Below are 25741 nucleotides of genomic sequence, written 5' to 3'. Positions count from 1 at the left end.
AAAAAGCTTATTTGTCATAGTTTTAGTAAGAATATTTGTTAATATTTGATAATTCTTGAATGTTTTTATCAAGCTTTTCTAGATGAAAAAAACTATCGATTTCCACATGTTCATACGATCTTGCTAGACACGTTTATGAATAATGTCACGTGTAATTTTATTAATAGACACATATGTGAACAATGCCAATAAACGCATATGTGCATATCCTAAATTTTGGAGAAGTAGTTTGAATCACAAACCTTCATACAATTTGTACCGGTTCGGGGCGAGGCCGGGATCCACCTGGCTGCCCGATGCCTAATCAACCTGATCGAGATCAGGGGAACCTGGCTGAGACCTTAGAAGACTTGGCTGAGAGGCCGAGACCTTGAGAGACTTGTGCCGAGAGGCCGAGACTTTAGAAGACTTGGTTGAGGCGGCCGAGAGGCCGAGACCTTAGAAGACTTGACCGGGAGGCCGAGAGGCCGAGACTTTAGAAGACTTGACCAAGAGGTCGAGACCTTAGAAGACTTAACTAAGACGACCGAGACCACAAGGATTTGGCCGATGGCCGACCCGCACCATGGGAACTTGGCCGATGGCCGAACCCTATTACAATTAACGCTCAAACCAAGATCAGTAAAGTTAATCCATCATCAAGAAGTAGGTAATGCAACCCTATGCGATATCCACCTCGATAAACGGGCCCAACAAGGTAATCTCATTGGAATAATATAAATAGCGCGCATCCCAAAGAGTAAGGTATGTCATTTATTACTGTTCACCTACCTGAGAGCAGTCCACCCGCTTTACTGACTTGAACGCCAGAGTGCCTTCGCAGGTACCCCCACCATCCGGTGTTCAGCCGAGGCCGAGTGCCGAAGGAGAAGCAGGAGGACGAGAAGAATCCCAGCTCACCACCCAGTCCCATCTCCCTAACAAGAACACAATCCAAGAACCATTCCTCGAAATTTAGTTTTTTTTTCACTGAATCTAGATATAGCTTTTTGCTTTTTGATTTTCGATTTTCTGTGTGATAAAATTGTATCCTACAAATGAAAAGTAAGCAGAGGTTGTTCTTTTATCCTACAAATTGTATCATTATTAGTCGTTTTTTAATGTCTATTTTTTTATTTTTAAATTTTATTTTAGAATATATGTTTTATTAGTTGCATGTTAGGTTGTTTGGGTTTTTCAGATATTTGTTTGAAGTATGTTAAAAGAATAATAGTTTTGAAAGGAAGTATTGAACTCTAACTAGGCTTCACTGTCAAAAAAAAATATTATTATTGCTGCAATATGATAGACACAACACTGACAACTACAGAATTGTTTTAAGTGAAGAAAAAATGGAGATTCGCAATTAGAAGCTTAATCCATTTAAATAATATAATTCTCCATATGGATGCTCCTAAGTGAATCTCTCTCTCCAAAATGCTTACTAAATTATTTATTACTTCCATCTCAATGTCTCAAATTCCAAACTCCAAAATCTTCTAAGAATCCACAACACATTATTTTTTTTTTCACTTGTTATTAAATCTAAATCACGTACATCTTTTCTTTGTTAAATAGAGTTCACTGCTCAAAAATCAAGTTATCCATAGAAAATTCTATGCTCAACAACTCTCTTTTAATATATTCTAACTCCAATTTATCATTTTCTTGCACTAAACTCTATTCCCGATGAGCTTGCTTCTAAATTTGGATTGCTAGTTCTGTAAATTTATTTTCAAGAAATTTATTTTTAATTTTCTTTCATTTAATTAGATTTTAAATTTTTCTTAAATTTGGCTATTTCTAATTAAGTATTTATTACAAAAATGTAATATTCAAAGATTTTAATATTTCTTAATTGAATTCTCGTCGTTTTGATTTATACTATAACTATATTTATCTCCTATTAATATTATTTTTTTTATTGGGACTTTTTGATATTGTTGTTGTATTTCTACAAATGATTTAATTAACTCTATGAAACATTTTTTATATCGAGTTTTTTTTTTTCGCTTTTATCTTTATCATCAATTAGAGCGGTATGATGATTTTATTTTTATTTTCATACACAATACGACGGACTTAAACAATAAAAAAATGGGATTTTAAAATCTTAGTTATCTTTATCGAATGATATTATTTTGTATCTTTACATGCTTTAATTTTTGTTTTATATTTAATATTAAAAATAAAATAATATTTTTATTATAAAAATCATTAGGATTCTATTTTTTTTATTATGGTGAACTTCTTAATGTTGTTATTAAGACTATCGAATAACCATGGCTCAATTGAAAAGTACACAAATTTTAGATACTTTATCTAATATCAATTTTGAATAAAAATTCATTTAAAATTCATTTAAATATGGAGTGAAAATAAAAAAACATTATAACAAGTTCTTTTAATTATAATGTTACTGGCTCACAAAAACGAAGAGGAAATAAACACTAACTAACGGTATTAAAATTTATTAATATGTACAGGTTAATTATTTTTGTTAAAATAAAATACAGAATTTATTCCTTCTGTTTATCACTAGTCGTTTATAGTTTTTCAAAAATGAAAAACGTAATAAACTTTTTTTAGTAAAATAGTGACAGAATTTTCTATTTCTTCCTTTTGTTACTTTTACCTTAGTATACAAAATTACCCACATTAATTACATCACACTTATTTTCTTTATAATATTGAAGTTACTTTTTATTGCATAGTAAAAAAATTCTCTCGAAACTTAAAATCCGTGATCATAAATTTGAATATCTTAAAAAAATATTTAAGTGTTGAGACCTAGAAATAATGAATATATAAATAAACACAAACTTCTATTAGTATTTTTTAAGATTCAATTAAGTTTAATAGTTTATTTATATTTTTTTAATATAAATTTAAACAAAGACACAAAAAAAAAAATTATATAAATAAGTGTACTAAATAAGCAAATAATCTGTTTACCTAATTTTAGGCGATCATAGTGAAGAAGTGAGTAGCTAGGGCTTTCCGCGTCCACCATTTGAGTGCCCACTTGAATTAATCTGTCAGGTTTTGTTTTATTTTATTGAATTTTGTGATTCAGAAATAAGATGAGCAGAGGAAGGCATAGAGCAGTAGTAGTACAGTGAAAAAGGAAAGAAGAGAAGACATTAATATATGGTTTGTTTGAAGGGAAATATTAATGGCAAAGTGTATGGTGGCAGATGCACATTCAAGAACTGCAATAAAAAGGCCTTCATTTTCAGTTGGGTAGGTCTGCCATTTTATACATTGCTTTCAATATTTGGAATTTGAAGCCTCCATTTCATCCTTAATCTGCTTCAACGTTTGTGTAGATCATAAACCTTCTTCATCATCATGCATTATTAATACACTTGATGAATCAAATGCAAGCAATCATCATACTGATGCTGAAAGTCCAAGAGGGTCTCTGACCACCACCTTAATTAACCCCACCCACCACTTCTTCCTCACCATTAATACCATTAAGAAACACAGAGAGAGAAAACAATATCATAATGTTTACCTTCCCTTAATTACTACTACTCTTTTTCCATCTCTATTTTCTTTCTATGTGCTTCTATTTGGGTGTGCTATATGGAAATACCCATGAAACTCAGTTTTACTTTCTGCTCTTTTCTTTCCTAGTAATGCTTCTCCACTTTACCCATTTTCTTTCTTCACACTCAAACACAAATAATGTCTTCTACTCCTCCTACTCACCACCACCTTCTCCTTCTTGCTTTCCTCTTCCCCCTCCTTCTACAAACGCTTCAGGTTCACTCCAGCAACCTTAACAGCACAACTCACAGGAAAATCAGCAGCTTGAGACTCCAAAGGATTCAGAGACACTTGAACAACATTAACAAGACCCCTCTCCTCACCATACAGGTAATTACTTGTTCATTATTCAATATTTATATGTATGCATGTCTGATTGGTTGAAATGCTAAAACAAATTTGTTTTTTTTTTTGCTGTATAATAATCATTACAATGGTTCATTGATGAGTTGTTGTTGTTGATGATGCTGCTCTTTTGAATGTTATTATTCCAGAGTCCAGATGGTGATCTCATAGATTGTGTTCACAAAAGAAAGCAACCTGCTTTAGATCACCCCCTTTTGAAGAACCACAAGATCCAGGTACCTCCTTAGATTCATTGAAATTGAAAGGGTTATGATTTTATTGGGTTTTTGAATGAATATGAATGCAACAGAGAGTTGCAAGTGAGATGCCAAAGGGTATGAAGGTGAGGGAAAACAGTGAGATGGGAATGCAAGAGTGGCACCGAAATGGGACGCTGTGTCCAAAAGGAACCGTTCCCATACGGCGGAGCACGGTGCATGACGTGTTGAGAGCAAAGTCTTTGTTTGACTTTGGAAAGAAACGACGACGCTTCTCTCTCGCACGCAGCGACGCCCCCGATGTTGTCACCGGCAATGGCCACGAGGTACTTTTACTTCTATTTTGCATTTATATTATTTTAATCCTAAATCATTAATTTAATTTAATAAACTTGTTGACTTTCATACTCACAATAAATTTTAATAACTTTTATAACATTCATACATACAATAACTTTTAATAACTTTTATAACTTTCATACATACAATAACTTTTAATTTATTCACCGTATAATAAATGTATAAAACTGTGCTACTATTTATTAAATCAATGTTACTATTGAATAGGTTAAGAAGTTGGCAATTAATGTCACTGTTATAATACGTTTCCAGATTTTGACCAGGGCCACAAGGCATTTACAATCAGTTTTTTTTTCCTACAATTAGGTATGTGTTGGGAAACACGTATATTTTAAATGACTATATATTATGTTTTTATTTATACATTAATTCAAATAATATACAAAGTTCTAAACAAAAAACAAAAATTCTTTTGTTCAATTTATAGTTTTAAGTTTTTTATTTAATTGTTTTATAATTTAAATTATATAACTAATGAAACAATTAACTTATGTAAAAAATAAGCATAATTTATCCGAATATATATATACATGAAACATGTACGAGGCAGGTAATTATATATTTTGTAAAAAATATCATATAGTACCAAATTCACTTTTTTTCCCAAACTAGTTTAATTTTAATTCAATTTTTTTTTTCAAATGGGCATATTTTTTTAATTTCAGAATTGGTAAATCATATCCATGCAACACTATTTGATTTCAAAGAAATCGCCAACCGGGTATATCATCTTTTAAATTTTAAAGAATCTGCATTTAGCACGTCGGAGTTTAATACAAATTGGTTTGAAAATATTTTATGCAGAAATCATATATGGAAAATACAATTTTAATTAGAAACTTCTACATTGTAAATATGATTTTTAAAAAATAAATTGTATTAAAATTGGGTATGTAATGACAAATAATTTACAACTTTAATTTAATTATTTAAAAAAAATGATGCAATAATTTAAGAAATATTTAGTTGTGTTTTTTTAATTGAACATCATGTATGAAAATTAGTAATAATAGTAAAACTTTAAATCCAAGACGTTAAAAATAGATCAAAAACATTAATCGGAAAGGTAAAAGTGAGAATGTTAACCGGAAACTTGAATCAAATCAGAAACTTTAATGAAAAATCTTGGTTAAAAATCTTAACCGGAAACTTTAAACTCAAAATTAGATATATCCAAAATAATGAAATGAGAAACCATAAAGCCGTAATGCTTAAAGCTAAAGTATATAATTATTTAACTAATGAATAAAATAAATATAATAAAAATATGTTATGAAATATTGTTTAATATGAAAAAAAAAATATTTATATTTATTTAGAGTAATTTGTTATAATATACAATTTAATAATTAAACATTATTGTTTCTTGGTTCATTATATATAATTTCGAATTTAAAGTCTTCAGGTTTCTGATTAATTTTTAAATTTATTTTTACATTTCAAATTTAGAGTTTTAATATCATTACTAATTTTCCTATTTATTTTTAACTAAAATAACACAACGAAATCTTGCTTAAATTATTCTATATTTATAAAAAAAAAACCTTAACTGCTTTAGGATTTTAAAATCTTTGAAATCAAATCGTATTACATGGTAGGATTTTAAAATTTACAAACGAAATTAGACTAAAAAAAGTGCTACATCATAGTATTTGTTCTTAGATGCTACTATTGTGTAATCAGAAATCATTATTGTATAGTATTGTTTTGTGGATGTATGATGCAGCATGCAATCGCATACACTGGATCAGCACAGGAGGTGTATGGGGCAAAGGCAACCATAAACGTGTGGGAACCTTCTATCCAAGTAGTGAACGAGTTCAGTCTCTCTCAAATTTGGATTCTTTCTGGTTCATTCGATGGCTCAGATCTTAACAGTATCGAAGCTGGATGGCAGGTATTGAAGGTTTGATTATTAGGTTAATCATATATATGTTGGATTAATTACCAAATCTTAAACTCTAATCTTGTTTAGTTTGTATCTAAAGCTTTGATTGTTCTACTAGTCAGGTCAGTCCGGAGCTTTATGGTGACACCAGACCCAGATTATTCACTTACTGGACGGTCAGCATCACACCAACCTTTTAATCATCATTTTCTTCACTTCCACAAACCCTCATTAATACACATTCAACATCAATCAATCAATGCTTTTGTTGCAGAGTGACTCCTATCAAGCAACAGGATGCTATAATCTTCTTTGTGCTGGTTTTGTGCAAACAAACAGTAGAATAGCCATTGGAGCTGCCATTTCCCCCATCTCATCTCCCGATGCTAACCAATACGACATCACCATCCTAATTTGGAAGGTTTGTCTTTAAAATGGTGTTTTTTGTCGGATATACATATCAAACACGTCTATAAGATATCTTTAAAATGTTGTGTTTGTGTGGAACATACATATCAGACACGCTTATAACATATGTATACATAACATGTCTTTAAAATAGTGTGTTTAAAATGTCACACATGCATATCAAACACGTCTATAACATATGTCTTTAAAATGTTGTCTTTGTGTTTGACATATATATCAATATATATCAGACACGCCTATAACATATGTATGCGGGAAGTGTGTTTGTGCTGCATAGTTCGTATCTCTTCCACCATGCAAATTACATGCTAAACTTTTCAGTGTTCTTCACTTAATTCCTTGTGTCATTATCAATATCAGGACCCCAAAATAGGGAATTGGTGGATGAGTTTCGGTGATGGAACACTGGTGGGGTATTGGCCTGTAGAGTTATTCACACACTTAGCCACACATGCGACCATGGTGGAGTGGGGTGGCGAAGTGGTGAACACACGTGCGAATGGGCAACACACCTCCACCCAAATGGGATCTGGGCACTTTGCTGGAGATGGTTTTGGGAAAGCAAGCTATTTTCGTAACCTTGAGATTGTAGACACCGACAATAGTCTTAGCTCGGTGCACAACATCTTAACCCTAGCTGAGAACACCAATTGTTATGACATCCAGAGCTCCTATAATAACGAATGGGGCACATACTTCTACTACGGTGGCCCAGGCAACAGTCCTCAGTGCCCCTGATCACATCATTTCTTCATTACGTAACCTACCACCTTTCATTTCAACCACTTACTTAGTCTTCTTTTGAGCAAGTAATGTTTTAGATTCTTTGCGTGTACGTAATTAATATAGAATTATTGTTCTTCAGCCATTTCCATTCTTGTTTCTGCTTTCACCTTTTTGTTTTGTTTCCTTTCGAAGGCAAAGGAAATATGTATTTCTGTTGTAGACAATAAGTCATGAACAATTTCTGGACGCATGTAAATCTATGCATAAACACGAGTGGAAATGGTATTGAATCACTTTCATCTAATATTAAATGTGTTCTCCCTTTTTTTTTCTTTCTTTCTTTACAACTAGTGGAATGATTATTGTGAGACTTATATGCCCGAGTTTAAAGATTTTAAGTTGCCTTTTACTTGGTTTTTCGTAATAATACATTGGAAGAATTAAAGTTCTTTTTTTCAATATTATAGTAGAGCATAAATGATATACTACAACGACTTTTTAAACTGTTCAAACGTGAATCGATGTAAATAAAAATACAATATATTTTTGTAAATATTTGATAGATATTACATTTAATCAGTGTAATTTTAAACTGTTCAAACGTGAATCGATGTAAATAAAAATACAATATATTTTTGTAAATATTTGATAGATATTACATTTAATCAGTGTAATATATTGTATTTACAAAAAAAAATATTAAAAAAATTTAAGTTAGAACGTAGTATATTATACTGGTTAGATGACTTAACCGGTGTAATATGAATCATTCTGAGTAAAAAAAATAATATATTACACCAGTTATTATTAAAAACTAGTGTAACATATTTTTTTTTATCTTATTTTTAAGTTCGCGTTTTACTGCTCATTGACACTACTATCTTTCTTCGGTTCCATTCCACTTCTTCATCTTCCACTTTCGCTGCTCCTTGCTCTCTCATTAGGCTTCTTTTCCTTCTTTTTCATTCTCACGCTCTCATTCCTCCACCGTTGTACATCGTTCACCTCCTCTCCATCTTACTTTTCAAAAATTTCTTTGTTCTTCGCGGCCACCACTCTTGCTCTTTGGTGTGCCGCTGTTCTTCCTCTTTGGTGTCACCGTTCTTCCTCTTCGTGTCCACCAATTCTTCCGCCACTCCATTTATCTCGCCACACTGTCTTCGTTCTACGGTCACATCTCCTCCATTCACGCTTTAAGGTGAGTTTTTTATTTTTAAATTTTATAATTTTATTTTTAATTTGTAATTTTAATTTAATATTAGTTTTAATTTTAAATTTTAAATTAAAATTAAAACTAAAATTAAATTTAAAATTAAACGTGTTTATTTTTAATGTCATTTTTGCACTAGTTGATAAAGGGAAATTTGGAATTGAACGTGTTTATTTTTAATTTAGCATAAAACAGTTTTTATATAAAGATAGTTACCTTTTAGAATATAGATTTATCAGACACGCACTTCAACCAAATGATATAGCTATTTAGCTAGTGATTATGGTCACTTTTGTTTTTATAAAACGAAGAAAATTTCTTAAAATCCAAGGTGTAGATTCCAAAATTTATTTTCTGATTTCACATTTTTTTTATCACTAAAAAATTAAATAAATAAAGTAGAGCAATTAGAGATGTTTGAATATTTATATAAAAGATAATTCCCAAAATATAATAAAATACTTTTGCAAATTGGCTAGCTATAGCAAACTACACGAAAAATGACTCTAATCATTACATTTACATACTTTCATGGACCCTCCGTGACCTATTTTTTGTATTTTTCGCAGCACCCAACAGATAGAGTGAAATCTGCACCCAACACATTAACGTGTTCCATTTTACCTTTAATGATTTAAAAGATTTAACCTTCCAGATATTCATATTCGTAAGTTAAATTAGAAAGTTTTGGATATATAAGTCCAGAACTAATATGCTACTTTTGTATTTGGCTATTCGAAAACTTATTTAAATAACATAAATGACCTTACAGATACCAAGATTTGTAAGTAAACATAAATGAGTTCTAAATCTCGATCCTCAGCACCATTTACAACACACTATTCTGAACATGAAAATTTGGACCTCATAACTTATTGATAAAATAATTGTACCCTTTATTAATAACTGCACACCTTTGCACACTTTTGTTTTGGGCCTTCCATTTTTTGAGCTTTTGTTTTTCTCTTTGTAATCTGTGTTTTGCTGTTTGACATGTACATATATATACTCTTATGGATCCAATAATAATTAGTTTTTTCTGTGCCATTAAGTTTCACAATTCAGACTTCTTTCCCTCTCTCTGTTCTCTGTTCTCTCTCCCCCTCTGTTTAGGGTTTTTCATCCTCTGTTGGTTGGTGCCTTGGGTGATTGCTATCTCTTTGCCATCTTTGCCATGGCGGTTAATCGCATTACTTACTACTAGATATGGTCATCCAGAAACTTAAATAAAGCATGAAAATGAAATTCTGAATATCTAAATTCGGAGTATATAACAATCACTTTCAGATTTCTGCATGTGTAAACAAACATGATACCAAGAACAATGTTGGGTTTTTAAATTTTATGTTGGGTGGATCTCTTCACAAAGCTGGCACTCGGCTTTTAAGGCCCAAACCGCTAAAACATTTAATCTCAGTCCAAAAGTAATAATAAGCTGAAGGCTGCTTCTTCCTGCACCTCCATACCTTCTTGTGTCACCCCCATAAATTTTCCTTATTCCAAAAATACCCTTTTCAATATTCCGGATTACATAATCTGGAAGTCTTTTTCTAGATTCAGAATTAGCTTCCGGATTATGTAATCTGGAACTCTTTTGTGATTAGCTTCCGGATTACATAATCCGAAAGTCTTTTCTATACATAAGATTAGCTTCCAGATTATGTAATCCGAAAGTCTTTTTTTCAGATGTGTTATTAGCTTCTGGATTACATAATCTGGAAGTTTTTTCTAAATATGAAATTGACTTCCGGATTATGTAATCCGGAATTTACCCGGATTACCTAATCCATAGGCTTATTATTTCAAATTCAAGGGGTGAAAAAAAAAGGATAAAATGGTATTTTCATATTTAGTATGGGGTGGCACAAGAAGGTATGGAGGTGTAGGAAGAAAAAGTCTAAGCTGAAACCGTGGTGTTTTGACTGAGTGAAAATGAGGGAATGAAAAAAAAGAAAGCACAAAAACATTGAAAAATCTAATTATGAATTGAGAAGAGAAAGTAGAAAGTGAAAAAATAATTGAAAACAATTAGGAGTGATGTTTGTATCTTGATTACAAAATAAAATTTTAATAAATAATTTATTATGTTATATTATTATAATATATATAGACAATACACGTATAAAAAGTTTAAGAAAAAGTTGATTACTAATGGATTATCTAAACTAATAATGTAACAAGTTCATTAATCTTTTAAAAACCTTAGAATAAACATATTTGTTATTTTTTTAACAAAGCTCACACCCGAAACTCACCAACATCCGAGTAATTGTAATTTTTTTTTGTCCATAAGAATTAACATATGTCAAATAGTTTATAATAACTCACGCGCCCTCTTGAGTAAATTTTCTATACCAAAAACTCACAAAGATAAGACCATTATTTTTAACAAGAACACAAATGATATGGAGAGACTGGACACAGTCATCAACAACAGCCTATTAAATCTGTTAGCATTTAACTTAACGACTCATATTCATCCGTGTTGCCATCAGATAGATTGATGATGTTCAAACAGCCAGATAATATTTTCAAAGCCAGGCAGAAGACTAGACTGGTTTTCCAAGTTATATAACAACACGATAACATGGCTAATGGCAAAAAGCTGCTGACACCTGATCAATATTGCCATTTACAAGCTATCTTCCCCTACCAATCCTAGTCTTCAAATTCATGATATACAAAATGGAATTGCCAAACAAACACTGCAGCAATTCATTTTTCCCATTCCAAGTCTAAAACTTGAGAGCCACCTTTCTGTTGAAGGCCCACTGTGCCTCTAGATTGCTGATTAGTAATCTGGTCCCAACCCATAATGTGTGGCAATGCAAACTGCATTAAAAGACAAATTAATGAGTAGAAAAGCTCTTACGAAGGTGCAAAAATATACATGTTGTAAGAAAGGAAGAGATGGAAATGGAATTCAAGTTTCGTTGAATTCAACCCGAAGGATTACTTAAGTCAAGGGACAAAGCAGTTTCAAACTACAAAGGCCAGAATATAAGCAAGGTATGAGATGACTAGCCTCCGTCTTAATTTTCATTTAGGGACTCCAAACAAGCAGACCATCTAATGATCAAAAAAGCAAAACCATCTCAAGAGCATCAAGCAACACAATGGTTACCCTTTCAGCCTCTTTTGCTTGAATGCTCTATGTCATGTACTTGTAGAATATCATTATTTGACCTCATATATTGCGTTTTTCTTTTCTTGCAGGAAAAAGGATATGGTGCCCATGTGGGATATTGATCTTATGCAGTCCAAAAACGAACTGCATCCCGTGCAGTTTGGATCTAACAGCCTTCAATAACACCACACAATTATTTATATTACTTTTATATAATAAACTTAATATTTTAAGGGTCAAGATCCTTATAGGTTTTAAACCAACTCTAGAGTATCTGAATCCATCCTTGTGTGCGTGTGTATTTGGTTCAACCATGCTTATACTAGTGAAACATTAATACTTTCACCGGTTTAATCACTAGTACAATTTTATATATAATAATCTTAAGTTCTATTCATCTACAGTATATTATGAATGAAACCCGCACGGACAGTTTTCAAAGTAAAAAATTAGCATGTAATGAACTATATTTCAATCCTCTCCTGAAAACAAAAGTGGGTTGTCATATGTGTAAAAGGAAGTTCAAGAATGCTAATAAAAATGTCAGGAGAAACCCACTTGAGTTCTGAATTTCTAGATTCTGGATCATAAAGGTGCTAAATTTAATGGGCCATAAATGATTAATCAAGATTCAAGGCATTTTTGTAATGTATAAACCAAGGTTCAAGACAAGAATTGTGTTGATTAATGGAATGTTAGGCATGCAAGATGACATGATAATTAATTTCTTTGTCCCTTCCAACGCTAGAAAGAAAATTGCTGCTAAGATAAGAGAAACCATATCTATTTTTATTTTTTACATATTGCAAGCAGAAACTCATCAGTCCATAATAGAAATTATTATATAATTTGCAAATTTATTAGAAACTAAGCAGATAAAAGGCATACACTGCAAGCTGTCTTCATTACAGCAAACTCAGCAGTTGTGACAGGAACACTGAAGTAGTCTTTGGTGTTTAACAGGTTGTTGACAACAGCTGCCAAAGAAGGTGCAACTCAGAAAGAACACAGGGTGCATTGTGCAATCTATAGTAAACAGAAAAAAAAGGAGAAAAACTAGTGAAAAAAAAATCTTACTCAATGACACAAAATATCCATTGCTGTTTGCATTAGGCTTAATTGATAAGCTCTTCCTTACCTGACCAGCATTACTGCAACATAATAGGATTACAAAGCAGTCATCACTATTTATCTTCGATGTGGTACAAATGTAAAAAAAAAAAAAAAACTCACTAAAAGGCTAATGATAATGTACTTATGATTCAACCCATTATAGTTCTCTTATACGACATTTAGTTGGCCGTCAAAACCTAATCCAACAGCCATGAAAACCAACCTTGATAACATTGAAGGGTCATGAAAGAATTCAGAGGAATCTTGAGAACCCATCGTTATCAAAGAACCAATTTCAGTGGCGGAGAGAGCAAATCTCTACAAAAAGGTAATTACTATGAGAGAGATAAACAAAAACAAGTCAACAACCCAGTAACCTTTAACCATGCTAGCAAAAACAATTACCTGTCTCTTCTCCCAGTCATATTTGCGCTCTCCAATAGAATGCATGAAAGTTATCATCATTGAACCACGTCGATCAACTACAACAGTCCCGGACTATGACAAGTGGAGTTCATAAACATGGCAGGTTAAAAACACACACAAAAAATGTCCATTAAATAAACTTGTTAAAAGAAAACAGCAATCTTACATCCAACTTTGTAAAAGTTGGAAGACAAGGACTCAACGAGAATGCCGCTTTGCCCTTGTAAACAGTATAAGGAGCAAATATACGATCCGAAGCATATCCTGCAAGACAAGTTCATAGCAGAAAAACAAAAGTAAAAGGAAAGCCCAGTAAGTTCTGTTGCAGCCTCAACAGGTAGCCAAATCATAAGCACTGGAATAAAGCAATGCCTTTGGCAGCATAATTATTTGTAGCAGTAGAAATGCCAGCTGAGTAGGTAAAATCACGCCTATCCCGCAGAGAGTCTCCAACTTCAACATTTCTAGATGAAAACACTTCCAACAGCCTATGCCTGTTTCACAAAATTGTAAAATTTAAAAGCATCTCACGAAGTTACTACGAAGATTCATCTGACATTATCAAAAGCTACCTCTGGGGTATGGCATATCCAGACTCACACCACATTAAGCAATTTACAACAAAATTCACCCAAACCCTTTTTCTAAAAACCTTTTTTTTTCTGGAACGACCCACTTTGATGTTTATATTATTTAGTGTTCAGAGAAAGTTGCGAAAAATAATGGATTAGCAAGTAGAGGTAATAACTGATAGTGAAGAGAAAGGGGAAAATGATCAAATAGTTGAAGTAATAAGGGATTGACAGAGAGTACCTAGAAGTGGTAGTGAGATGAAGCACGCGAGATAGCTTGAACATTTTGGAAAGCTTTTGTCTTTTCTCTTCTCTTCTTCACTTGCTGTGTAACAGACCAGCACCCGAGATTTTGGGGTTTATTGCTCATGCCCAGTTCAAATTAGAATTGGAATTTTCACTCCTAAACGACGCCGTTGATAACTGGCAAAGTTCAAGCCCAAGCCCAAGCCCAAGCATCAGAATCATTAAGATTTCAGCCATTCATTTGCACATAATTTTTGTAGTAATTGCGAATTTGTGATTAGTCTGCATTACTTTTCAATGCAATTGCATGTAATTTCAAAATCCTTTATATAATCCCAAAAAGTAGTTTATGTTTGATTTACTTATTTATTTAAGCTTTTTGTTATATTGTATTCAATTGTTTTGTTATACATTTTAATTATATTTTTTTACTGTTTATTCTATGCGTTCAACTTCATTTAAATCAATTTAAAAGCCATTATGAAGCTTTTTTCCTTTGGAGTATTTAAAACAAAATATGTTATAGGCGTAAAATCCATAAAAAAAATATTTGAATTGTAACAACAAAAATTAAATTTTAATTTATTAATGCACTTATTTTAAAAGATAAGTAACATTATATTAATACTCATAGAATATTATTTTTTTTGTCACAGTATAATGATAATAATTTGTGTGATATTTATAAAAAACTATTTGGTACATAAAATCATGATTGTACTGGTTTATTTGATGGCAAGCAATTATTTATTATTGTTATTACTTTAGAAAATCAAGAACACATATTATAATTATTATAGATACCACAATTATTTGATGAAATAACGTTTACACAAGTCTGGAAACTGTTTTTTAAGGATACATACATGTAATTTATTTTTCAAATAGAGAAATTAATATTTTGTTCTATTGGAAAATTTAAAAGATAGACGTGTATAAAATTGTAAAACTCAAACTTTACTTTATGTAAGATTAGATTATTTATTTAAAAAAACTGAAAATTCACTTCTCAGCAACTTTATCTTTCAATTTTTTCTAAGGTTTTTTTTTAAAAATAAATCACCAAATAGCAATTTAAATAGATGTGTATTAGCAACGTAAACTAGTTGTAAAGTTATTTAATTACAAATTATTATTGGGACGGTTTTATGATAAATAATTTAACAATATCAATAATTTATCATATGGTAATTGGTAATTATACTATAGGGTGAAATTAGGTATTGGTTTTAAAAAAAATAATGTTAAATAAAGTAATATCATAATAAAATAAAATAATTTTAAAAAAGTACTGATACAAAGTTAAGTTATTTATTTATTTGTTATTATTATTTGCTATATTTAGCTGTAATGTTTATTTATTTATTTTTATATGTAAATGTAATAAAAACATTTTTTGTGTTCTATAATAAATCATACAAATAATATGGTAATTTTAATTGGTTTGGTTTCCCGATCCCATTCTCTTTCATTTTGTTTGGACTGGTATCGGTTAAGGTTAGTTGTTTCGTCGTGGTGGATCCGTTCAGATCTCATCCAATCCAAGCAACGATGTGTCTGCATTTCATTCTAATCCAGTGATCATCTTTCCGTACACTTCACACTGTCGTCAACAATGGCCGATGTTGCCGGAGTCACAGTGGTGCGAACCGTCACCTTTCTTTTCAATTGCACTTCTACTGAAACCATTTCACTTTTCAGTTTCACTCAATTACTGTTTTCGATTTCCGTTTCTCTTTATCCTTTGCTGATTCCGCTCTCTGCAGAGTCCCTCTATTGGCGAAACCAGCGATGCACAAAAGAATGTCTTCGATTTGGGAGCATTTGTTGGTGACCTAACTTTGGAAGAGGATCCGAGCAGGTTTTCTTCTCTTTCTACTACGTTTAGTTTCAGTTCGTGCACTTTGGAGCTTGAAACTTTAGAATCAAAATTAGATTACTAGTTGTTTCATGTATTTCGGTTAACTTGATTTTGTAGTGATGATATATCGTTGGAAGGACTAGAGCAGGAACTGGATGAGTGTAAGAACAATGATGTGAGTCACTTTGCCGTCGCTGTGTTGAAAGCATTACTGCTGTTGAAATGGATCGGCGTGTATTAAGTTATTATGTTGCTTTGTTTGTGTAGGTTGTTGCTAATATACTTTCTAAAGGTACCAAACTTAGGGATTATACGAAAGGAGTAGAGAACGATTTGCGTAAAGTTGAATTGGATTCAATTCAGGTATGTGGTCAATTTTCTGTAAATTTTAACTGCTGCTCCATTTTATTTTACTTGTCCTGGTTAGTATGAATATCTGATCAAAGTGTGGTTGTTTACTCAGCTAATGCTTTTGCTTCTTCTTTTGATCCGATGATTAGTTTTAATACCGTTCTTTTTATTACAGGATTATATTAAAGAAAGTGACAATCTAGTCTCTCTTCATGATCAAATTCGTGATTGTGATAGTATTTTGTCACAGATGGAAACTCTTCTTAGTGGATTTCAGGTATGTTTTTGGCCAAGTAAGTTTTAACTTGACGCTTGAATTTAAGACATCAATTTTCCTCTCCTTTTTATGAAGACTTCTCCCCATGAGAATTATTGGATTCGTTTAATGTTTTAGTACTTATTGACCTGTTATTCATCTGTAATGGTCATGTAACAAAACTATGCTAAACCACAACAGTACATTCAATAATTTGAAGGAATCACTAAAATATTTGAAGTACATTTTTCTTATATTTATTGGATATTAAATCATGAAATCTTTTTTAATTTTTTATCAGGCTGAAATTGGTTCCATTAGTTCAGACATAAAGATACTCCAAGAGAAGTCTATGGATATGAGTTTGAGACTTAAGAATCGCAAGGTATGAATGTTTAATTTAAACGAAATAAATTTTATAGTTGTTCACTAATGTAACATAACACCCTTTTGCCCTTTGTTAATAGTAATTCAACCAAAACCAATATGTAATTAACTGTCTTTTTGACCTAGGAAGCAACCTTGGTCAAAATAAACACTTTAATTTCCTTTAATGTTTTATCCATTACCTTTATGCATTTTTGTCTCTTCTCCTTACACCCCAGATAAGTTAGACCTTTTTTTATCAATCTCTACTTGTGTTAAGGTTTCTCTTGTTTCATCCAACAGGTGGCTGAATCCAAATTGGCTAAGTTTGTGGAGGACATAATAGTGCCTCCAAGGATGGTTGATATTCTTGTTGATGGAGAGGTACTTATATTTTTTCCATGACCAAGCACTCTCCACCAATATTGCATAAGATGCTTTTGGTGGTGTGAAAAATATGTTTATTTTTCAATAGTATTGTACTAGTTTGCATTCTACATCCATTTCAGTTTTTACGACTTCATAAACGATATTCTAATTGAGGATCTCTCAGGTGTTTGCTTTTGACTTGATTGTTTTATGCTATAGTATAGACACAATATCTTTAGTAGCTTTGGTAATTCTATTGATATTTTTGGGAAACTTATTGTAGCTTGAATCTTGATTAGCTTTATTAATTTGACATAACTGCACATTGGTAGCCATAGAAACATTTAAAAAGTGTACAATGATTGCCATAGATTGACAGTTAACATCTTCCGCTGAGATACATTGTCTAGGTTTTCTTTGAGTTTTTGTCCTAGAGTTAATTTATTTCAATTCAATTGTCCTGTCTATGTTTTCTTATTTTCATTCAGATCACTCAGTACTTTGTGTATAGTTTCTTTCATTATATATTCCACGTTATTATTATATAATCTTTTAATTAGACTTGTACTCTTTGAACTTCTTTTCAGGTCAATGAGGAATATATGAGAACACTAGAGATTCTCAGTAAAAAACTGAAGTTTGTAGAAGTAGATCAAATGGTTAAAGCTTCAAAAGCTCTAAAAGATGTTCAACCTGAGCTTGAGAAGCTCAGGCAGAAAGCAGTTTCAAAGGTTACCTAAAATAATAAGAATAATCTTTTTTTTATAGCTCATTTTTCTTTGTATTTGGAAGCCATTTATTAGGTAAAATATTAACTATCATGAATTTTCATCTTTAGGTGTTTGACTTTATTGTTCAGAAACTTTATGCACTGAGAAAACCCAAAACCAATATCCAAATACTTCAACAAAGTGTCCTTTTAAAGTACAAGTAAGTTTTTCTTATTGTTTGTGGTGATCTTGAAGAATCTATTTATGAAGTATTCAATTAAATGTTGTGGCTGACCACTTGCCATCATTTATGGAATTTTTATGTTGTCGGCCAACATTGGAAGGCTGTGAAATATTCCAATCTATACTTCACTTTGCCACCTTTAAATTGAGGACTCACTTGTGGTAATGTTTAGAGCTTCTGGTTCTCTGGTAATCTAATGAATCGAAGTATAAATGTGTAGGTATGTTGTTACCTTCCTCAAGGAACACGGAAAGGAAATATATAATGAAGTTCGTGCTGCATACATTGATACAATGAATAAGGTAACTGTTCAAAATAGAATCTTGAATCAATATTGGTGTTGGGAGTAGAAAAGGTCCAGTTGCTTATGAGAGTTTGTCTTTGTTTCTAATCTTGGTCCAAAGCATCTTTTTTTTTTGCTATTGAACTTTCCAACAAAATCATGGCCCATGTGTCATCAAGATAGTTTGGTAAGCTTAGTATTTTGTAACCTAAGCCACCTTTTAACTTGAAATCTGTTGACAAAAAGCTTGTTTTGTATGATTAGGATTCTACCTAAATCTAGGTTCAATAATGAAGGATGCCGGAGCCCACCAAACCAGAAATGCATTTATTTTTCATAAATTGGGTTTAAACTGAGATATGTATATGATAGCATTGGAGACTTTAGGTAGCTCTGATTTGGTATAATAGCTAAGCCCAAATAAGCTTATTCTTAGTTTCTCCACGAATCTTATTGGAAAAGGGTAAAAGGAGCTCATAAGCAACTATCACAGCCCAATAAGCTCTTCCAAATGCACTCTAGTATAACTTTAGATAGAAACGGTATTGAAGATAACTTCAAGAACTATGCTAATGCTGCTGCTGAATGTTTGCAGGTTCTTAGTGCTCATTTTCGTGCTTATATACAAGCATTGGAGAAATTACAATTGGATATAGCAACATATAATGATTTAATTGGTGTAGAGACAAGAAGCAGTGGTCTATTCACAAGAGCAAGGGAACCACTGAAGAATCGATCTGCGGTATTCGCGCTTGGGGATAGGATTAATATATTGAAGGTATAACTCTGTCTAGAAAAGAGGAAATCGTTGCTGATGATTTGGCTTTTTGATCACTGATCTAATTTGCCTAAAAGCCGTGTGTTTATTTAATTTAATTATATTGTTGTTATTGATGTTAATAGTTTTCTTCAAGGAATGGAGGTTAGTTAACCCTGGAAAAATAACTGTTAGAAAAGAAAGAAAAAATACTTTTTAGCAAAGTTGTATTTCAAGATTTTTTGACCTATTAGTAATTTCATAAAGCAGTAATGATAAGTTATATGTTACTTTGATAGTTTGATTCTGCCATTAAATTCATATAATACTAGAAATCATATTTTTAGGATATCCCATATCTACCAGGAATAATGCCAAAATACTCTAATAAGGTCTGGGAAACTCTCTTCATAAGCTAGCTTTTGGGTTTGAGTTATATTCAGTCCATTTCTATTGATATTAGAATCTATTGGTTTTTTACTTTGGGTAACCCATTAATTTCCACTCTGTCTAATTTCACAGCCAAGGAGTGAGTGGGGGTAAGATGTCTCATTCCTAATATGGTACAAGAGCCTGATCCATTTTGAATACAATTGGTATTCCTTTGTTGTAATATTAAGTCATTCTTGAGGGTTGTTTGGCTTAATAGAAATTGATGTATTATTAAATGAATCTGCATAGATTTTGTGGACTTTTGGGTAACTGCATTTCGTTTGTTACATTCTTACAGGAAATTGATGAACCTGCATTAATTCCTCATATAGCTGAAGCAAGCTCCATTAAATACCCATATGAGCTCCTGTTCAGGAGCTTGCAGAAACTGCTTATGGATACTGCTACTTCAGAGTACTCTAAAAGCTCACTGTCTTGTTATTATCATCATAACATAAAGTCCCTATTGTTATGCATATTGACATTATTTTCGTTCGTCTGCAGATATAATTTCTGTGATGATTTCTTTGGAGAAGAATCTATATTTTATGAAATTTTTTCAGGTATATTTTTCTGGAGTGTCTTGATTATTGTGGGGAGTTTTCACACTTAAAAAAAGAATAAGGAAGACTTCTAGGTTATTTATATATGAAATGAACATTGTTGGATTCGTAAGTCACATATGGTGTATTTGTATTGCGTGTGAGGGAGAGATTAACACTGTTGGATTCATTGTCTCTTTGATGTGTATGAGGAGCATTTCTAAAATGAGAACTCTAAGTTACCATGAGATATGAGATTATACGAACATTTAGTTACAACAATTAGTTTTAATTTAATGGTTCACATGGCATATTAAATTTTGAATCCCTTGTGATTTTCTTCCTTTTTAATTAAAGTACATGTGAGATTTTTAAAAGATCACTTAGAACTTGAAATTAAATAATTGACCAGAGCTATTAATTTTAATCTAACCATTGTAATTAAATGTTCTCATTCACAATAGCCGAGAGTTGTCTCTCTCACACACATGAGGATTGCTACTATTATATTATCGCTTATCTGAAGAAGGGTTTAGCAAGTTGCACCTGTGAGGGTATATAAATAATAAGTGAGAGGTTGTAATATGCTAAATTAACTCCTTAAAAACAAGTAGGGGATCATATATAAGTAAACATCATCGCAAAAAGGGTATTAGAACATCAAGAGACATGGATGAGAGTTGTTTAAAATAACTGATTAATTTTAGCATTGAAAACTAAGGAGTGATTTTTTATGAACGAAAAATTAAGCCCTAAATTAATGGATTTCTTGTTTGCTAAAAAAACATTTAGTGCTGAAAATGGATTAAAGTTTTGTATTATAATTTAAATGTAATAAAACTATGCTAGAAAATTGTCATTTAATGATTGGAGATATATCATGCCACAGGCCAGACAGTTTAAGTATATTGGCTCTTCATACAATGTGATGCAGAAATAGAGATGTAAATCATAGACTTCATACTTAGGTAGATGAAATGAAGGAATGCTTTAGGTTTTATTTGTGATTGAAAGGTGTCTCTTAGGCTAAAAGGAAAACGTTGCTACAAAATCATCGTAAGAACAACGATGCTGTGTGGTTCTTAATATTTGGTGATAAAGTGCCAACAAAAGCGTAAGGGTTGCAAAGATGTGGATGTTGCATTATATAATTGATCATACAAGAAAGTTAAGACTGGGAAAATTCATGTTGGATAGAAAGTTAGAGTGGGATCAAGTGAGGAAAAGAAAAGGTAAAATCACATATGATATGGTTTAGGCATGTGAGAAGAAGACTGATAAAGGCCCTTGTTATAAGAATCGGTAGATAATATATAGCCTAATAACTTGAGGTCAAGAAAGAATCTAATGAAATCATTAAGAAGGATTTAGAATTTAGTGACCTCTTCTATGAAGTAGTTATAAAGAACATGGCTTCATTCGGTTTGTGTACCTGACCTTGTGGAAAACAGGTTTGTTTTGTTATGATCTGAATATAGAAAGGGCAGTTGTTAAATTCAATTTGGTTTATATAATATTATACTTAAACCAAAACCACTAGATCACTTCAGTGTTGAATCTCATTTCATTTCAGAATTGGGTTTTGAAGAAGACCCTTATGATTTGCTCTTTGGTATTTTCAGGTCCATTTGGGGTCATTGATGAGCACTTCAATTTAGTACTTCCAAATTGCTATGATGCTATAGGCCTCATGCTTATGATTCAAATAATACACAAGCATCAGGTAATGTTTTATGTTGTAAGCCTCTGTTTTTTTTTTATCTTTGGGTGAAAAGAACGTGTCTAAGCAAACACCATAGTGATGCTAATTAGACAGTTCTGGGCTAAGTAAGTCTAATCTCAGTGGATGACTGTTAGCTGTTTTAGCATTTTATTCCAATTTCCAAGAATCTGATTCTGAATCTTAACCCCCTCCTGAAACTCTGGAAGGTTGTGCTCTGAATAAAAAATTTAGAAATAATTTTATTTGATTTGATTTATGAATTAATGCTTATGCTTGATATTCATTATATAAAAAAGGGTTTGAATTTATTTACAAATCAGATCCATGTTTGTAATGCATTAAAGATAAAAATGAATTGACTTTATGTTAGCAGTTTACTTAAAATGACTCAATTAATAAGTGCAAAAAATGTCAATTCAATTATTAAAAATAGTGGATTTCTATTTTGTACACAACTATAAAAAAAGGATTTCCAAATAAAATCAATTTTATATATCATAACTATACACAAAGGTATTCATTTATAAATCAAATCAATTCGTAAAATATTTGACTTCAAACAGACTGAAAGAGGATTCACTGTTAAAAAATATAGTACTCATCAGAATAAATTGTAGTATTCTGCATGTTTTGGCAGATGTACTTGGTGGTGCACTTGGAGATTTTCACTTTTATATTTAATTTGTATCTGACTTTTTCAATTTCAGCTCATCATGTCTCGGAGACGGATTCCATGCCTGGATTCATATTTAGACAAGGTCAGTTTTCTATTTATAGACTAATTTAAACAAGATAGCCTTTTCTTGAGAGTGTTTAAACTGGGAAGCCATATAAGATGATTGGACTTCTATGTTTGGGATCTTAAATATGATTGACATTGGTTGATGACAGGAAAACTCAATTATGACCAGACTTTCCCCTTGTTTTCATTTGGGATAATGTTCATTTACATTTTTATTATAATATATATAGATTGTTTCCTAGCCTTTGCAAACTTTAAAGTGTGATTGAATTTGCTGGATGCAGCAAATATTGTCTTACTAGTTGTTCCAACTCTATTTTCTGCTACATAATGCAAATCGCATTTTTGTACAATATATCGACAGTTTATGTATTTTATTTTTTATTTGGCAAATATTTGAAGCAGAGTGTGGAGGGTATTTACTTTTTATGAAGCTCCCGCCCCCAATTCAATTTCCTTATCTCCCTTTTCTTTATTACCTCTACAATTTATATACACATTCCTGGTTTCTGATATCCCTCTCTCACATGCAACTGGCATAGTTGGTAAATTACCTTTAGATTTAGATGGACTACATTATTAATGGCTTTAAGGAATATTGTTAATAAGATAATGTGCCCCTGTATCATTTAGAATTTACTATGATCGAGCCATGATGAAGCTAATTTTATTTTGTGCAGGTCAATATATCCTTGTGGCCTAGATTTAAGTTGGTATTTGACATGCACCTGAGCAGCTTGCGTAATGCAAATGTGAAGACATTATGGGAAGACGATGTTCATCCTCACTATGTCATGAGGCGTTATGCCGAGTTTACTGCTTCTCTTATCCATTTAAACGCTGAATGTGGAGATGGTCAGGTTAGTTTGATAGATGAATAGTCATCGAGTTTTCTTCTGTAAAACTCTAATATAATATATCCTCTGATGAATTGCAGCTTGATTTGAATTTGGAACGACTTAGAATGGCCGTTGATGACTTACTTATCAAGCTTGCGAAGAACTTCCCAAAACAAAAATTACAAACAGTGTTTCTTATAAACAACTATGATATGACAATTACAGTTTTGAAGGTAGGATTCTGTCAAATAACTCTTTTAAAAGTACAGCTATTATATATTTTTCCATCAATACAAAGCTCAAGGGTGAGACGAGATGTGGTTTTCATAATCAGATAGATTGTTTTCTGACTTTTGGCAACTGAAGCTTTCCCACTTTCTCGATTCCAGGAAGCAGGACCTGAAGGTGGAAAGATTCAAATGCACTTTGAAGAACTACTGAAGAGCAATACAACAATATTTGTGGTAACTACAATCAATTTCTTGTGTATATAGTTTCAATATAAAGATAGTTTTGGCAATATATGAGTGCGTCAATTTTCTGTTGCTATATATTCACATTCTTGTTTCTTTTTGCATATGATGTTCACATCTTAGGCCCACCTAGAATTCTGTAGTGTTATATGTCCTAAATTTGCGATAATGACTTTCAAATAACAAAAGCATGCTGAGTCGCCTCACCATTCAATTCACGGGAACTCAATTTGTTGTGTAAAAAGGTTAAAAACCATTTTTGCAGACAAAACTTCAGAAATCATAAGTATGATCTCCAAATTGGAGAAAGGACTTGCAATAGTTATAAATTTAACAAGCCTTTCAGATTAAAGAAAGGGGAAAGGGTACCGATAGATTATACCAAGCAAATATAATGTAATTTTCCTGCTTGTTCTCATGTGTGGTATCCTTACTGTTCTCCTCATTCCTTATAGGAAGAACTGCTTCAAGAACATTTTAACGATTTGATCAAGTTTGTCAAGTCTAAAGCTTGTAAGTATCGTAACAAGGACACGTATTGTTTATGTTCTCCATTTTGAAAAATACGGGCTTGATTGTGTGTAATTTGTCAGCCGAGGACCCAACATCAAATCCAGATAAACCCATAACTGTCGCCGAAGTCGAGCCCCTAGTGAAGGATTTTGCGAGTAGGTGGAAGGCTGCAATCGAGCTGATGCATAAAGATGTTATTACTTCTTTCAGCAACTTCTTGTGTGGTATGGAGATCTTAAGGGCTGCGTTGACTCAATTGTTGCTCTATTACACAAGACTCTCGGATTGCATTAAGAGGATCGTCGGTGGATCTGCATTGAACAAGGATCTTGTTTCCATTTCTTCAATCATGTATGAAATTAGGAAATACTCGCGGACTTTCTAATCTCTTCAGGATGTCATTGTTATATACTGGATCTAAATCACAATTAATGATATTCCATTTAATATTGTGCAAAAAAAAAACATTTTTGGATCCTGTCAAAGAAAGATAGCTTTGCTTCTTTCGGGACGCCCAAATAAGGGCACTTTTTGGTGCGACCTATTTGGGAATTACAAAAGTACAGATAATATAGGTTCAAAGCTCACCATTGTTGTATAATGGCAAACGCATCAGTTGTTCATGTGTGGTTTTTTATACTGAGTAAATTCTTGTAGATTTTTTTTATCAAACCTTGATTTAAGCATTCTCAATAGAAAGCTGATCACACGAGATGTAATAATAATAGTGAAATCCATGTATCCGTGTCATTCTGCAAGTATCAGTGTATGAAATTATTATTGTTCTGCCTTCGTCACCGTCAAAGATTGAGTAGGTAGGGACCTTGTTCTTTAGCATTCTTTACGGCCGAATAATCGTAATCAAGCAAAAGCACTTGTTTCAATTTTATAAGTCGCAGCCCTACTGCAATTTGCCATCTTATATTAAGAAAACAACAATGTTATGTATTGATTAAATTGTAATTGTGGTATTCTTTTAGTTCTTTATGTGATTTCGATTTTTTAAATTTTCTTTTCCAATAATAAGTTATCAGCAAATACAAGTGAACTTGAGATCTTATTAAGTTCAGAGCTTTAGGCAGTGTG

At 32.0% G+C, this 25741-nt stretch overlaps 3 protein-coding genes across 3 annotated transcripts; 2 read left to right on the top strand and 1 right to left on the bottom strand.

The window, feature by feature from the left end:
- The first annotated feature begins 3238 nt into the window (after positions 1-3238).
- Positions 3239-7822, top strand: LOC137831842 (protein neprosin-like). Its single transcript, XM_068639691.1, has 7 exons — positions 3239-3864; positions 4029-4115; positions 4190-4423; positions 6184-6354; positions 6468-6521; positions 6620-6766; positions 7135-7822. The coding sequence occupies exons 1-7, from the start codon at positions 3673-3675 to the stop codon at positions 7510-7512; spliced, it is 1263 nt and encodes a 420-aa protein (XP_068495792.1). The 5' UTR covers positions 3239-3672; the 3' UTR covers positions 7513-7822.
- A 3315-nt stretch (positions 7823-11137) lies between these two features.
- On the bottom strand, positions 11138-14495 carry LOC137831840 (single-stranded DNA-binding protein WHY2, mitochondrial). Its single transcript, XM_068639690.1, has 8 exons — positions 14190-14495; positions 13749-13870; positions 13543-13640; positions 13356-13448; positions 13174-13268; positions 12915-12988; positions 12726-12814; positions 11138-11542 (listed from the first exon to the last, which is right to left on the bottom strand). The coding sequence occupies exons 1-8, from the start codon at positions 14231-14233 to the stop codon at positions 11426-11428; spliced, it is 732 nt and encodes a 243-aa protein (XP_068495791.1). The 5' UTR covers positions 14234-14495; the 3' UTR covers positions 11138-11425.
- Positions 14496-15609: 1114 nt separating this feature from the next.
- LOC137831839 (vacuolar protein sorting-associated protein 52 A) lies at positions 15610-25413 on the top strand. The gene is made up of 20 exons (XM_068639689.1): positions 15610-15836; positions 15961-16055; positions 16173-16230; positions 16323-16418; positions 16582-16683; positions 16964-17047; positions 17332-17412; positions 17985-18128; positions 18236-18327; positions 18572-18653; positions 19230-19412; positions 20122-20237; positions 20328-20386; positions 21988-22088; positions 22796-22846; positions 23511-23690; positions 23768-23902; positions 24059-24133; positions 24598-24655; positions 24736-25413. Exons 1-20 carry the CDS (start codon positions 15810-15812, stop codon positions 25038-25040), a joined length of 2124 nt encoding a protein of 707 aa, XP_068495790.1. The 5' UTR covers positions 15610-15809; the 3' UTR covers positions 25041-25413.
- Positions 25414-25741: the final 328 nt, after the last annotated feature.

This window comes from Phaseolus vulgaris, chromosome 6 (genome assembly GCF_000499845.2).
Source record: "Phaseolus vulgaris cultivar G19833 chromosome 6, P. vulgaris v2.0, whole genome shotgun sequence".
NCBI classification, from domain to species: domain Eukaryota; kingdom Viridiplantae; phylum Streptophyta; class Magnoliopsida; order Fabales; family Fabaceae; genus Phaseolus; species Phaseolus vulgaris.
This window is presented reverse-complemented; position numbering and strand designations above follow the sequence as displayed.